This window comes from Schistocerca gregaria, chromosome 3 (genome assembly GCF_023897955.1).
Source record: "Schistocerca gregaria isolate iqSchGreg1 chromosome 3, iqSchGreg1.2, whole genome shotgun sequence".
NCBI lineage: Eukaryota > Metazoa > Arthropoda > Insecta > Orthoptera > Acrididae > Schistocerca > Schistocerca gregaria.
In genome coordinates, this window is record NC_064922.1 from 881,850,541 (window position 1) to 881,864,972 (window position 14,432).

Sequence of the window (14,432 nt, forward strand, 5' to 3'; positions counted from 1 at the left end):
AGACCTACAGTACACTGCTGCAAGAAGGGGGCAAGTTCCTTCGCGTACTCTGTGTAACATAGAACTGGTATCTCATCAGACCCAGTAGCCTTTCCTCTTTTGAGTGATTTTAATTGTTTTTCTATCCCTCTGTCATCTATTTCGATATCTACCATTTTGTCATCTGTGCGACAATCTAGAGAAGGAACAACAGTGCAGTTTTCCTCTGTGAAACAGCTTTGGAAAAAGACATTCAGTATTTCGGCCTTTAGTCTGTCATCCTCTGTTTCAGTACCATTTTGGTCACAGAGTTTCTGGACATTTTGTTTTGATCCACCTACCACTTTGACATAAGACCAAAATTTCTTAGTATTTTCTGCCAAGTCAGTACATAGAATTTTACTTTTGAATTCACTGAAAGCCTCTCGCAAGCCCTCCTCATGCTACATTTTTCTTCATGTAATTTTTGTTTGTCTGCAAGGCTTTGGCTATGTTTATGTTTGTTGTGAAGTTCCCTTTGCTTCCGTAGCAGTTTTCTAACTGGGTTGTTGTACCATGGTGGCTCTTTTCCATATCTTACAATCTTGCTCGGCACATACTCATCTAATGCATTATGTAAGACCTATGTCTATTTTTATAGCAAATAAAATCCTTTACTTGTTTATATCACAAGTGGCTTAACTTAATTTGGGCCTTGACATCAGGTCTACAACTGAATAAAATTTATTGACATTGTTAATTTTAGTAAGGATAAACTGTTCTGACAGCATATATGATAAAAAGGTAATACATAAAGTACTGTTGAATTGTGAATAACAATATCTCACAATAAGAATAATTTGAGTTACACCACATGAGCTTGAAGCGACTCTTATGAAGCTCTATGAATTGTAAGAAACAGATGTGTTGGTGTGGATGAGTGATAGGTCTAAAATAAAGTCTGTAATCAATGATTTACGCAAAATTGTGTGATAACTTATGAAGTTCATTTTTAATCAAACTTCTAAAACTTTTTGGTGATTATGTCATCTCCAATACTGTAAGTATTTGGTGAATGTAATGATGGAATCTTAGAACCTCACTGAACCCAAATTTAAGAATAATTTGAGTTACACCACATGAGCTTGAAGCGACTCTTATGAAGCTCTATGAATTGTAAGAAACAGATGTGTTGGTGTGGATGAGTGATAGGTCTAAAATAAAGTCTGTAATCAATGATTTACGCAAAATTGTGTGATAACTTATGAAGTTCATTTTTAATCAAACTTCTAAAACTTTTTGGTGATTATGTCATCTCCAATACTGTAAGTATTTGGTGAATGTAATGATGGAATCTTAGAACCTCACTGAACCCAAATTTAAGTCACTCTGATTTCTTTTTTATGTGGCTTTTGTGGTGGAAAAGAAGGACCTGTAAAAGAAAGCAGCTGGGATCAGTGCAGGTCTTCAAAGAAATTAACGAAACTCTGTGCTAACATGTTGTTCATTTCAATTCTGGTTATATCTATTTATGTTAGTTGCATTTCAAATAGTGAGTGATTCCGAAGTGACATTTAAATAAACTTAATTGTAAAGCAGCACTACTATTTTTCTCAGTGTTGGAGTTGTTAGTCATGTACTACCCTGTTGATAATAAGTGAACATTTGTATGACCAGTAAGCCCAGATATGTCCTGTGAAGTCATCATTTATTTAGTATTGAATGTGAGATGGCATAGACAGAAAAAGGTGTAAGTGATAGCACTATAGCACTACAGACATGTTTTACCTCTTGAAATAAATTCAGTTTATCTTTCACAAAAGAAATATGTTCTCCTAAATAAGTAAGCTTCTTTTCTGCTTCTTGAATTTCATTAGTGATCCCAAATTCTGCATCCTCAGATTTGTCAGCCACATTTCTACTGCTGTGCACTTTGATTTCTTCAGTGTTACACAATGTCATTACTTTTTTGTGACCATCCTCTGTGCAAAAGGATGTTTCTATGTTCTTGAGAGTCTGCATTTTAGAATCCTCCTCCTCCTCCTCTTCCTGTGAAATAAGTTAAGTTCTTCTTTCAAACAACAACAAAAAATAATAATATCAGTTATCTTTATTAACCACTGTAGTTCTAGAAGGAATTACCTTCTAAATAATGACAGAAGAAAACATTTTCCTTAATTGCAAATAAGTATATGTAAAGAGATAAAAAATACTAGCTAAATGAAATAAAATCTTTAGGCAACAGCCAGTAGTCATACATACAGAAAGATCACTTAATTATGAGAAGCTCACTAACTTTGTAAACAAAGCTACGTGTATATGTAACACTAGCTTAGCACCCGCTGCTCCACTTGTGTAGACTGTGTGGCGTGTACAGATTTATTTTTGTTTTTCTTTAATCTAATTTTCATGTTACTACTTTTTTTTGGCCTCCCAATCTCCACAATAACCTTGTCAGACCCTATGCTCACCCATCTCTCTACCCTACGGCTCCTACCCCTGTGATTGTCCCTGCTGCAAGACTTGCCCTTTGTGGCCTCTTACCAGCCCTGTAAGTGGCAAAACATATACTATCAAAGGAAGAGCCATCTGGGAAATGACAGGTCATATATGAGCTGTTACATAAACACTGTTTGGCCTTTTACATTGGTATGACTACCACAAAGTTGTCAGTTAGGATGAATGGGCATAGGAAGAGGGTGTACACCAGCAACACACAAAATCTTGTTGCAGAGCACACTCTACAACATGACAATTGTGATCTTGGTGCCTATTTTACCATGCACGCCATCTTCATTCTTCCGCCAGACAAGAGTTTTGCAGTGCTCCACAAGTGGGAACTAGCACTACATGTCCTTTGTTCTCACTGTCCATTTGGGCTTAATTTGCATTAATTCTGGGCTTAATTTAATTTCTTTCATCTCAACATTTCTCACGGTAACTACTCCTTTCTTCACTCCATTTTAGTTTTCCACATCTTTCATTTTCTAACCTGTCTGTCCTCCTCTCACCTCTTAAATACAATGCACTTAGCTTTTCATACTTATTAAGTGGTGCACAACATTATAGCAGAAATCTCTCTCTTGCATATTACCTTTAAGCTCTCAGGTTTTCATATCTCGCATGATGCAGTCTCCAGCAATCAGTCTTTCTTTCTTATCCTGTCCAGTAAGTGTCCCCTGATCTGGAGTTCTGGGTGACTTTCCCGAACTCTACCCCTTTTCCTAGCTCCCTCCAGTCCTTTTCCTTCACCCCTCTTCCTTTCCCTTCAACTCTTCTGCCAGAAGAAGGAGCCACTAGCTCATACAGCTTGCATATGTAAAACCTTTTTTTATAAGTGTGTTCTCCTGACGTTGCTTGTGGGTAGATTTTTTATCTATCCAATATCTTGACATTAATTTTTAGAAACTAGTTATAATCAGCAAAGAAGAAATAACATTCTACTTCTCTTGATAACAACACCATTAACAAGGAATAATAATTACAAATCAAGACTACAGCAATTTTAAACCATTCCCAGAAGGAATTTAATCAAAAATCACAAGTGAAAAGTAAATACAAAAGACTCCATGCATCACATGTTCGTTGAATTTGCTCTGAATCTGCTAGATTGTTAAGAAACTGAAATAGGTAGATTGGCAGCCTACAATAAACTGTTGTTGTTGTGGTCTTCAGTCCTGAGACTGGTTTGATGCAGCTCTCCATGCTACTCCTGTGCAAGCTTCTTCATCTCCCAGAACCCACTGCAACCCACATCCTTCTGAATCTGCTTAGTGTAGTCATCTCTTGGTCTCCCTCTACGATTTTTACCCTCTACACTGCCCTCCAATACTAAATTGGTGATCCCCTGATGCCTCAGAACATGTCCTACCAAACGATCCATTCTTCTGGTCAAGTTGTGCCACAAACTTCTCTTCTCCCCAACACTTTCTCATTAGTTATGTGATCTACCCATCTAATCTTCAGCATTCTTCTGTAACACCACATTTCGAAAGCTTCTATTCTCTTCTTGTCCAAACTATTTAGCGTCCATGTTTCACTTCCATACATGGCTACACTCCATACAAATACTTTCAGAAATGACTTCCTGACACTTAAATCTATACTCGATGTTAACAAATTTCTCTTCTTCAGAAACGCTTTCCTTGCCATTGTCAGTCTATGTTTTATATCCTCTCTACTTCGACCATCATCAGTTATTTTGCTCCCCAAATAGCAAAACTCCTTTACTACTTTAAGTGTCTGATTTCCTAATCTAATTCCCTCAGCATCGCCAGACTTAATTTGACTACATTCCATTATCCTCGTTTTGCTTTTGTTGATGTTCATCTTATATCCTCCTTTCAAGACACTATCCATTCCGTTCAACTGCTCGTCCAAGTCCTTTGCTGTCTCTGACAGAATTACGATGTCATCGGCAAACTTCAAAGTTTTTATTTCTTCTCCATAGATTTTAATACCTACTCCAAATTTTTCTTTTTTTTACTTTACTGCTAGCTCAATATACAGATTGAATAACATCAGGGAGAGACTACAATCCTGTCTCACTCCCTTCCCAACCACTGCTTCCCTTTCATGTCCCTCGACTCTTATAACTGCCATCTGGTTTCTGTAAAAATTGTAAATAGCCTTTCGCTCCCTATATTTTACCCATGACACCTTCAGAATTTGAAAGAGAGTATTCCAGTCAACATTGTCAAAAGCTTTCTCTAAGTCTACAAATGCTAGAAATGTAGGTTTGCCCTTCCTTAATCTAGCTTCTAAGATAAGTCGTAGGGTCAGTATTGCCTCACGTGTTCAAACATTTCTACGGAATCCAAACTGATCTTCCCAGAGGTCGGCTTCTACTAGTTTTTCCATTCGTCTGTAAAGAATTCGCGTTAATATGTTGCAGCTGTGACTTATTAAACTGATAGTTCGGTAATTTTCACATCTGTCAACACCTGCTTTCTTTGGGATTGGAATTATTATATTCTTCTTGAAGTCTGAGGGTATTTCGCCTGTCTCATACATCTTGCTCACCAGATGGTAGAGTTTTGTCAGGACTGGCTCTCCCAAGGCCGTCAGTAGTTCCAATGGAATGTTGTCTACTCCAGGGGCCTTGTTTCGACTCAGGTCTGTCAGTGCTCTGTCAAACTCTACACGCAGTATCCTATCTCCCATTTCGTCTTCATCTACCTCCTCTTCCATTTCCATAATATTGTCCTCAAGTACATCGGCCCTGTATAGACCCTCTATACAGTCTTTCCACCTTTCTGCTTTCCCTTCTTTGCTTAGAAGTGGGCTTCCATCTGAGCTCTTGATGTTCATACAAGTGGTTCTCTTATCTCCAAAGGTCTCTTTAATTTTCCTGTAGGCAGTATCATCTTACCCCTAGTGAGATAACCCTCTACATCGTTACATTTGTCCTCTAGCCATCCCTGCTTAGCCATTTTGCACTTCCTGTCGATCTCATTTTTGAGACATTTGTATTCCTTTTTGCCAGCTTCATTTACTGTATTTTTATATTTTCTCCTTTCATCAATTAAATTCAATATTTCTTCTGTTACCCAAGGATATCTACTAGCCCTCGTCTTTTTACATACTTGATCCTCTGCTGCCTTCACTACTTCATCCCTCAAAGCTACCCATTCTTTTTCTACTGTATTTCTTTCCCCCATTCCTGTCAATTGCTCCCTTATGCTCTCCCTGAAACTCTGTACAACCTCTGGTTCTTTTAGTTTATCCATGTCCCATCTCCTTAAATTCCCACCTTTTTGCAGTTTCTTCAGTTTTAATCTACAGGTCATAACCAATAGATTGTGGTCAGAGTCCACATCTGCCCCTGGAAATGTCTTACAATTTAAAACCTGGTTCCTAAATCTGTCTTACCATTATATAATCTACCTGATACCTTTTAGTATCTCCAGGCTTCTTCCATGTATACAGCCTTCTTTTATGATTCTTGAACCAAGTGTTACCTATGATTAAATTGCGCTCTGTGCAAAATTCTACCAGGCGGCTTCCTCTTTCATTTCTTTGCCCCAGTCCATATTCACCTACTACGTTTCCTTCTCTCCCTTTTCCTACTACCGAATTCCAGTCACCCATGACTATTAAATTTTCATCTCCCTTCACTAACTGAATAATTTCTTTCATTTGATCATACATTTCTTCAATTTCTTCATGATCTGCAGAGCTAGTTGGCATATAAACTTGTACAACTGTAGTAAGTGTGGGCTTTCTGTCTATCTTGGCCACAATAATGCATTCACTATGCTGTTTGTAGTAGCTTACCCGCATTCCTATTTTCCTACTCATTATTAAACCTACTCATTATTAAACCTACTCCTGCATTACCCCTATTTGATTTTATGTTTATAACTCTGTAGTCACCTGACCAGTAGTCGTGTTCCTCCTGCCACCGAACTTCACTAATTCCCACTATATCTAACTTTAACCTATCCATCTCCCTTTTTAAATTTTCTAACCTACCTGCCCGATTAAGGGATCTGACATTCCACGCTCCGATCCGTAGAACACCAGTTTTCTTTCTCCTGATAATGACATCATCTTGAGTAGTCCCCTCCCAGAGATCCGAATGGGGGACTATTTTACCTCCGGAATATTTTACCCAAGAGGACGCCATCATCATTTAATCATACAGTAAAGCTGCATGCCCTCGGGGAAAATTATGGCCATAGTTTCCCCTTGCTTTCAGCCGTTCACAGTACCAGCACAGCAAGGCTGTTTTGGTTATTGTTACAAGGCCAGATCATTCAATCATCCAGACTGTTGCCCCTGCAACTACTGAAAAGGCTGCTGCCCCTCTTCAGGAACCACACATTTGTCTGGCCTCTCAACAGATACCCCTCTGTTGTGGTTGCACCTACGGTACGGCTATCTGTATCGCTGAGGCACGCAAGCCTCCCCACCAACGGCAGTTACAAACTCATTTGTCATAGTATTTCACCTAATACAGCCGAGCTTGCACTGGCAGCAGTCAATGCAGCAACTTCACTATGAATAATGAGTTGGTAACAAGTCAGCAAGCAGCAATGGAAAGTAGAGTTGAGTCAGCAATGTAGACACAATGCAGAAACATCAACAACTGGAGGCAGCAGCAGTTGGTGATTAGGAGGCAACACACAGCAACAAAGCACAGGTATGCAAGACAATGGAAGTTTGTGGCAGATAGCCTGGCATTACACAACATCTGAAAAGGCTCCACTACATTTAAACCTTGTGGGTTCTGTTCTTTTCAGATACAATATACAGTGAAATGGGTTCTTGAGTATTTTGTCACTTGATGTTTTCTAATATGGATCAAACACTGAGTGAGATAACTTCTCAATTAAATTAAATGATGAACACACTGGATAACACAGTACACTTAGGAAAACACAGAATGTGTACTCCCTTCCAGCCTGGTCAGGGACCTGCACACTCCAATGACAAGAGCTGCCCCTAATCCCACAAACTGACATAGGACAATTCCATCTCTGTCCATATGTGCACACTTGTTGAAGCAGTGATAGTATGCAAAATTCTACCATGAGCAACAGCAACAACTGAAGACTTCCACAATATATATACAGATTTAGAATCATCTCTGCCACTCATCCCACATGGTCCAGGTCATGTGGAGTCCTGCATACTGATGCAGGAGAGGGTTTAGCATTGTATGACTCTCTGGTTATTTGCATGTTCTAGGAATCATAATTACGCTATGATGTGGGAGGGCAACATGCTCACTTTTTACATGACTCTCTTAAGCTTCTACTTCTTTCTTTCTTTTTCCTTCTTACAATACTTCTATGCTCAAGTATGTTCAATGTCTACATTTCTCACACGCTCAACTAAGATGGTGCCATGGCGCCATGCGGTAAAGTCATAAGTGAAAACTGCACCAGCAAAAATGAACTTAAAAGTGCAAACAACTGCAAGATTTGTGACAAGAAAATATTAAAGTGTATCCAGTGTAGCATCTGTCACCATTGGTTTCATGAAAAATGTTCCAAAGTAAGAATAAAATTTGTAACTGACGATTATACATGGTCTTGTTTTATGTGCGTTAGTGATGCCTGTGAATGCAAATTTAAAGACGTAATCAGAAAAAAAGGACGAAATAATCAGAGCACTTCAAAGTGATATGTTTGCTCTAAACAAAAAATATACTGCTCTGAAGACTATGAGTGCACTTTTGGAAAAGAAAATACATTTCTCTCCATCACTAGAAGACCACAATAAAGAATCTCATATAAACAAAGCAGACATGCTGATTCACCGTAAAAAATTATACTTCATCAAAAGAAGACTGCCATAAGCACCAGGGAACTGAGAAAAACATCTCAGCATCATGTAATAATGGTTTTTCAAAGGATATGGTAAGTGTACATCAAACAGCACCTCAGCAGTGGAAAAACGACTACAAAAGAACAAAGTGAAACTACTTGGCAATAGTCATGCATGAAACATTCCAGAATTATTGACAAACAATGTGAATGACTGTGTTCAAGTTTGTGGAATCATAAAACCTGGTGAGTGTTAACAAAGAACGTTCTGATTTCACAAGGACTGATTGTGCTGTGCTCATAGTGGGTGTTAATAACATCTACAGAAATGAAGCTAGTGCCTTTGTTAAGAAGCTGTTTAAGGTGCTGCGGTTCCTAAATTTCACCAATGTCATCGTAACAACATTGAAAAAAGAAGTCTCCTCAATGTGTTCAAGCAACAGAAAAAAATTATCGCGCTCTGACTGGAACAAACAGTAGACAATAATGCAAAGCTTTATTTGCAAACCTTGACTTACTGACAATTCCTTCCGTGATTATGTGTAAAACATTTCTCTTTGAGTTAATAAACCCACATCTTTTTCAGGGAAATTTATTAACACATGCTTACAAAACAAAGCACAAGCAATATTACATGTTATCATTCCACAGACTAACGTTGTTTGAAAATAATCCATATTAAAATGGCTTTGAAGCTTAGCAATAAAATGCATACAAAGTTGAAGGACTGGAAGCTAGAATCTTCACATGCAAACATTGAAAAATACCAGACTGGTTGTGCATTAACAAAGAAATCAGACTTACTAAATTGATGCTGAAAAACTTCTGTACCAAGTTTGTGAATGTTAATGTGATAGACATTAGTAACTATGACAGAAACTGTTTCACAAACCATGGAATGCATCTCAACAAATATGGTAAAAGGATGCTAGCTCCTAACATAAGCAATGCTCTTGAAGAGATCTCTCTTGTCAATGAAAGTAGAAATACGTCTGTTATTGTGCTGAGTGATCCGTCACAGGGAAACTAACAGAGTGAACCAATTCCCATGGAATTTGGTCCATGAGAAACAAAATAATAGAATTCAATTTAGAACTAAAGACCCACTCAGGTGCCACATTCAATGACCAATTAAATGGTTCTCTGTCTGATTTAGTTCATAATAATTTCAAAATGTAGCTTAACATAGGCGGTTTATCAATAGGAATGATGAACAAATTGTATGAACTAGAAGTGTTTCAAGAGAACACAAATTCTGTAAAAGTTATATGCTTAAACGAGCACTGGCTTGAAAGTGAAAAATATAGACTTGATAAACTCACTTTCAGGTTACAATTTAGAAGTGAGTTTCTGTAGACAAAGGACCGTGCATTCTAGCAGAAGAATCACTAAGCTTTGAGTCAGGCAGACTTTTAATTGCTTGAACAAGGAACTATTATTTGAAAGCTGCTGTACTGAACTTTTGTAATATAGTATATTAATTATTAGTTTATATCATATCCCTGACTATTCAGCCACATGTGCATTTTTAGACAAATATGAAACATTGGTATGTAGATTTCAGGAAGAAAAGTTATGTAAAAATGTCATAATTTGTGCTGACTTCAACATAAATGTAAGACCTGATGACAGGTTTGCTGTTTCTCTGAGGGATACGTTATCTACAAATGGCTTAAAATTAAACTTTAGTTAGTACACTAGAATAACAGCATCTTCTGCAACATATATAGATAATATAGTGAGCAGTATCAACTACGGTGCTACAGTAAAGTTCATCTTAGAATTAGGTATGTGTGACCATTCAGCCCTTTTTATCCCATTGCCAAATTTATATACAACTGTAACAGTGAAATGAGTCAGGAACTTCAGCCACCACAATGTGAATTCATTTGTCTTAAGACTAAATGAAACGTCCTGGCCTTTCAGCAAGCGGTACTCAGTAAACACAAACTACAATGCTTTTGTAGCAGAATTCATGAATATTTTCAACGAATACTTCCCCTTCATAACAGATGGTGACAAAAACTGTAAAAAGAACTCTTAGATAACTGAAGACATCAGGATCTCTAGTATTAGAAAGAGGAAACTGCACATGGAAGCAAAGAACAACCACGATGCAGAGTTTGTCAGCTATGTAAACAAATACAAAAAAAAATATTTGGGAGAGTAGTTAAACATGCAAAACAAATGGAAACAATAAATACATATCAGATGCCACAAATAAATCAAAAGCTGTATGGAAAATTGTCAGGAGTGAAATACGTGCATAAAAAACAAAAGTTTTAATCATAAATTAGAAATAGATGGAGAAATGATTACAAACTCCAGACATATTTGCCAAGAATTCAACAGGTATTACATAAATTCTACGAAAATTGACAATCTCCCTCCTCCACATAGAAGTCCCAATATAATGCAGCACAGATCAGTAGAATTCTAATTCACTAAGGTATCCTGCTATCAAGTGGCTAACATTCTAAAATCCCTAAAAAATCTCAAATCTGTGGGCTAGGATGAAGTCCCAACAAAAATAATAAAGGCAGGATGTGATAATATTGCACCCCAACTTTGCCACATAGTAAATCAATCGTTTGATGTGGGCTGCTTTCTGGACAGGCTGAAGTATGCAAAAGTTTGACGTATCCACAAAAAGGGCAGACAAGAGGAAATAGGAATTTTTCGGCCAGTATCAATATTTCCAACTATTTCTAAAATATTTGAGCAAGTAGTGTGTAACAAACTAGAAAAATATAGCAAAAAACATAACATTATTCTTAATAATCAGTATGGATTTAGGAAGGACCAAAGCACTACTATTAATGAACTAATCACTAAAATAAGCAAATGCCTTGATAACAAGGAGAGTGTATCCGGTATCTTCTGTGACCTCGGTAAGGCATTTGACATGGTAAACCATAAGCAGCTGCTCCACAAATTAGCTGTTTGCGACTTTCATGAAAAAACTTTAAATTGGTTCAAGTGGTATCTCAAAAATAGGAAGCAGAGGGTAGTTATACAAGATAACAGCGAGAAAGCTTGCTCTAGTTGGAAGGAAATACAAGCAGGTGTACCCAAGGCCCCTTACTATTTCTATATTATATAAATGACTTGCCAGGTAAGGTACCTTCAGATACAATTCTGTATGCAGATGACTCAACAGCAATAAAAACATTGAAGAATTAGCACAGAAAACAATACAGACTCTTCAAGAACTATAACACTGGATAAATACTAATGCTATGAAACTAAACCTAACACAAACACAAATTGTACACTTCTGGCCAAAACAAGCTGTTGAATATATAACACAGTTAAGTTATGAAAGCAGAGAACTGTTAACTGCACATTCTGTCAAATGGACTAATCATGTGGTTTGCTTATTGAAGCAGGTAAATAGCTCTGCTTACACAATGAGGGTTCTAACAAAAGTAACTGACTTAGCTGTTAGGAAAATTGTGTATCATACATATTTTATAGCAGTTGTAAGATATGGCATAATTTTTTGGGGAGCTGAAAAAAGAAGTCTCCGCAATGTGTTCAAGCAACAGAAAAAAATTATCGTGCTCTGACTGGAACAAACAGTAGACAATAATGCAAAGCTTTATTTGCAAACCTTGACTTACTGACAATTCCTTCCAGGATTATGTGTAAAACACTTCTCTTTGAGTTAATAAACCCACATCTTTTTCAGGGAAATTTATTAACACATGCTTACAAAACAAAGCACAAGCAATATTACATGTTATCATTCCACAGACTAACGTTGTTTGAAAATAATCCATATTAAAATGGCTTTGAAGCTTAGCAATAAAATGCATACAAAGTTGAAGGACTGGAAGCTAGAACCTTCACATGGAAACATTGAAAAATATTTAACAAGCAAATGCTACTACAGTGTGAAGGATTTTCTAAATGAGGGAGACAAGTAGGAGATCTTACATTTGTTATGTTTTCTGGATTTTTCTACATTATATTCTATGCATATGCCTATGTTTCCTTTTAATGGAAGTAAATGTTCTTTTTATATGTGTCCACACTTATAAACTATGTATAGTGTGAACTATCTATCTAAATATCTGGATGTATACATATATACTACTATTTTGAAAGTATGTGCTCTTTAAAGTACGTCCATATTTATATACTAGAGAAACAAACATGAAAAATACTTAAAAAGAATAATTTCAAAACACTGTGGAAATTTTAAGAAATCAGAAGAGAACTAATGTAATTATCTTTTTATGTGGTAATGTGCTTCTGGAACCATGCATATGATTTATTTTAATGTATATTGTTTTAATGTATACTTAAGCAGTTGTTGTTGTTGTTGTGGTCTTCAGTTCTGAGACTGGTTTGATGCAGCTTTCCATGCTACCCTATCCTGTGCAAGCTTCTTCATCTCCCAGTACTTACTGCAACCTACATCCTTCTGAATCTGCTTAGTGTATTCATCCCTTGGTCTCCCTCTATGATGTTTACCCTCCACGTTGCCCTCCAATGCTAAATTTGTAATCGCTTGATGCCTCAGAACATGTCCTACTAACCGGTCCCTTTCTTTTGTCAAGTTGTGCCACAAACTCCTCTTCTCCCCAATTCTATTTAACACTTCCTCATTAGTTATGTGATCTACCCATCTAATGTTCAGCATTCTTCTGTAGCTCCACATTTCGAAAGCTTCTATTCTCTTGTTGTCTAAACTATTTATCATCCATGTTTCACTTCCATACATGGCTACACTCCATACAAATACTTTCAGAAACGACTTCCTGACACTTCAATCTATACTCGATGTTAACAAATTTCTCTTCTTCAGAAACGCTTTCCTTGCCATTGCCAGTCTACATTTTATATCTTCTCTACTTCAACCACCGTCAGTTATTTTGCTCCTAATCTAATTCCCTCAGCATTACCCGACTTAATTCAACTACATTCCATTATCCTCTTTCTGCTTTTGTTGATGTTCATCTTATATCCTCCTTTCAAGACACTGTCCATTCCGTTCAACTGCTCTTCCAAGTCCTTTGCTGTCTCTGATAGAATTACAATGTCATCAGCAAACCTCAAAGTTTGTATTTCTTCTCCATAGATTTTAATACCTACTCCAATTTTTCTTTTGTTTCCTCTACTGCTTGCTCAATATACAGATTGAATAACATCAGGGATGGGCTACAACCCTGTCTCACTCCCTTCCCACCACTGCTTCCCTTTCATGCCCCTCGACTCTTATAACTACCATCTGGTTTCTGTAAAAATTGTAAATAGCCTTTCGCTCCCTGTATTTTACCCCTGCCACCTTCAGAATTTGAAAGAGAGTATTCCAGTCAACATTGTCAAAAGCTTACTCTAAGTCTACAAATGCTAGAAACGTAGGTTTGCCCTTCCTTAATCTAGCTTCTAAGATAAGTTGTAAAGTCAGAATTGCCTCATGTGTTCCAATATTTCTACGGAATCCAAACTGATCTTCCCAGAGGTCGGCTTCTACCAGTTTTTTCATTCGTCTCTAAAGAATTCGTGTTAGTATTTTGCAGCTGTGACTTATTAAACTGATAGTTCAGTAATTTTCACACCTGTCAACACCTGCTTTCTTTGGGATTGGAATTATTATGTTCTTCTTGAAGTCTGAGGGTATTTCGCCTGTCTCATACATCTTGCTCACCAGATGGTAGAGTTTAGTCAGGACTGGCTCTCCCAAGGCCGTCAGTAGTTCTAATGGAATGTTGTCTACTCCAGGGGCCTTGTTTTGACTCAGGTCTTTCAGTGTTCTGTCAAACTCTTCACGCAGTATCGTATCTCCAATTTCATCTTCATCTACATCCTCTTCCATTTCCATAATATTGTCCTCAAGTACATTGGACTTGTATAGACCCTCTATATACTCCTTCCAACTTTCCGCTTTCCCTTCTTTGCTTAGAACTGGGTTTCCATTTGAGTTCTTGATATTCATACAAGTGGTTCTCCTTTCTCCAAAGGTCTCTTTAATTTTCCTGTAGGCAGTATCTGTCTTACCCCTAATGAGATAAGCCTCTACATCCTTACATTTGTCCTCTAGCCATCCCTGCTTACTCATTTTGCACTTCCTGTTGTTTGTATTCCTTTTTGCCTGCTTCATTTACTGCATTTTTATATTTTCTCCTTTCACCAATTAAATTTAATATTTCTTCTGTTACCCAAGGATTTCTACTAGCCCTCGTCTTTTTACCT

General features: G+C 37.3%; 1 protein-coding gene across 4 annotated transcripts in view; it reads right to left on the reverse strand.

The window, feature by feature from the left end:
- Positions 1 to 14,432, reverse strand: part of LOC126355033 (putative leucine-rich repeat-containing protein DDB_G0290503) — a 512,513-nt gene that overhangs the window by 373,720 nt on the left and 124,361 nt on the right. For all 4 annotated transcript variants that reach the window (XM_050005182.1, XM_050005180.1, XM_050005181.1 and 1 more), the window contains one exon: positions 1,747 to 2,007. In XM_050005182.1, coding sequence (XP_049861139.1) covers positions 1,747 to 2,007 — 261 coding nt within the window. The remainder of the gene's footprint in view (positions 1 to 1,746; positions 2,008 to 14,432) is intronic.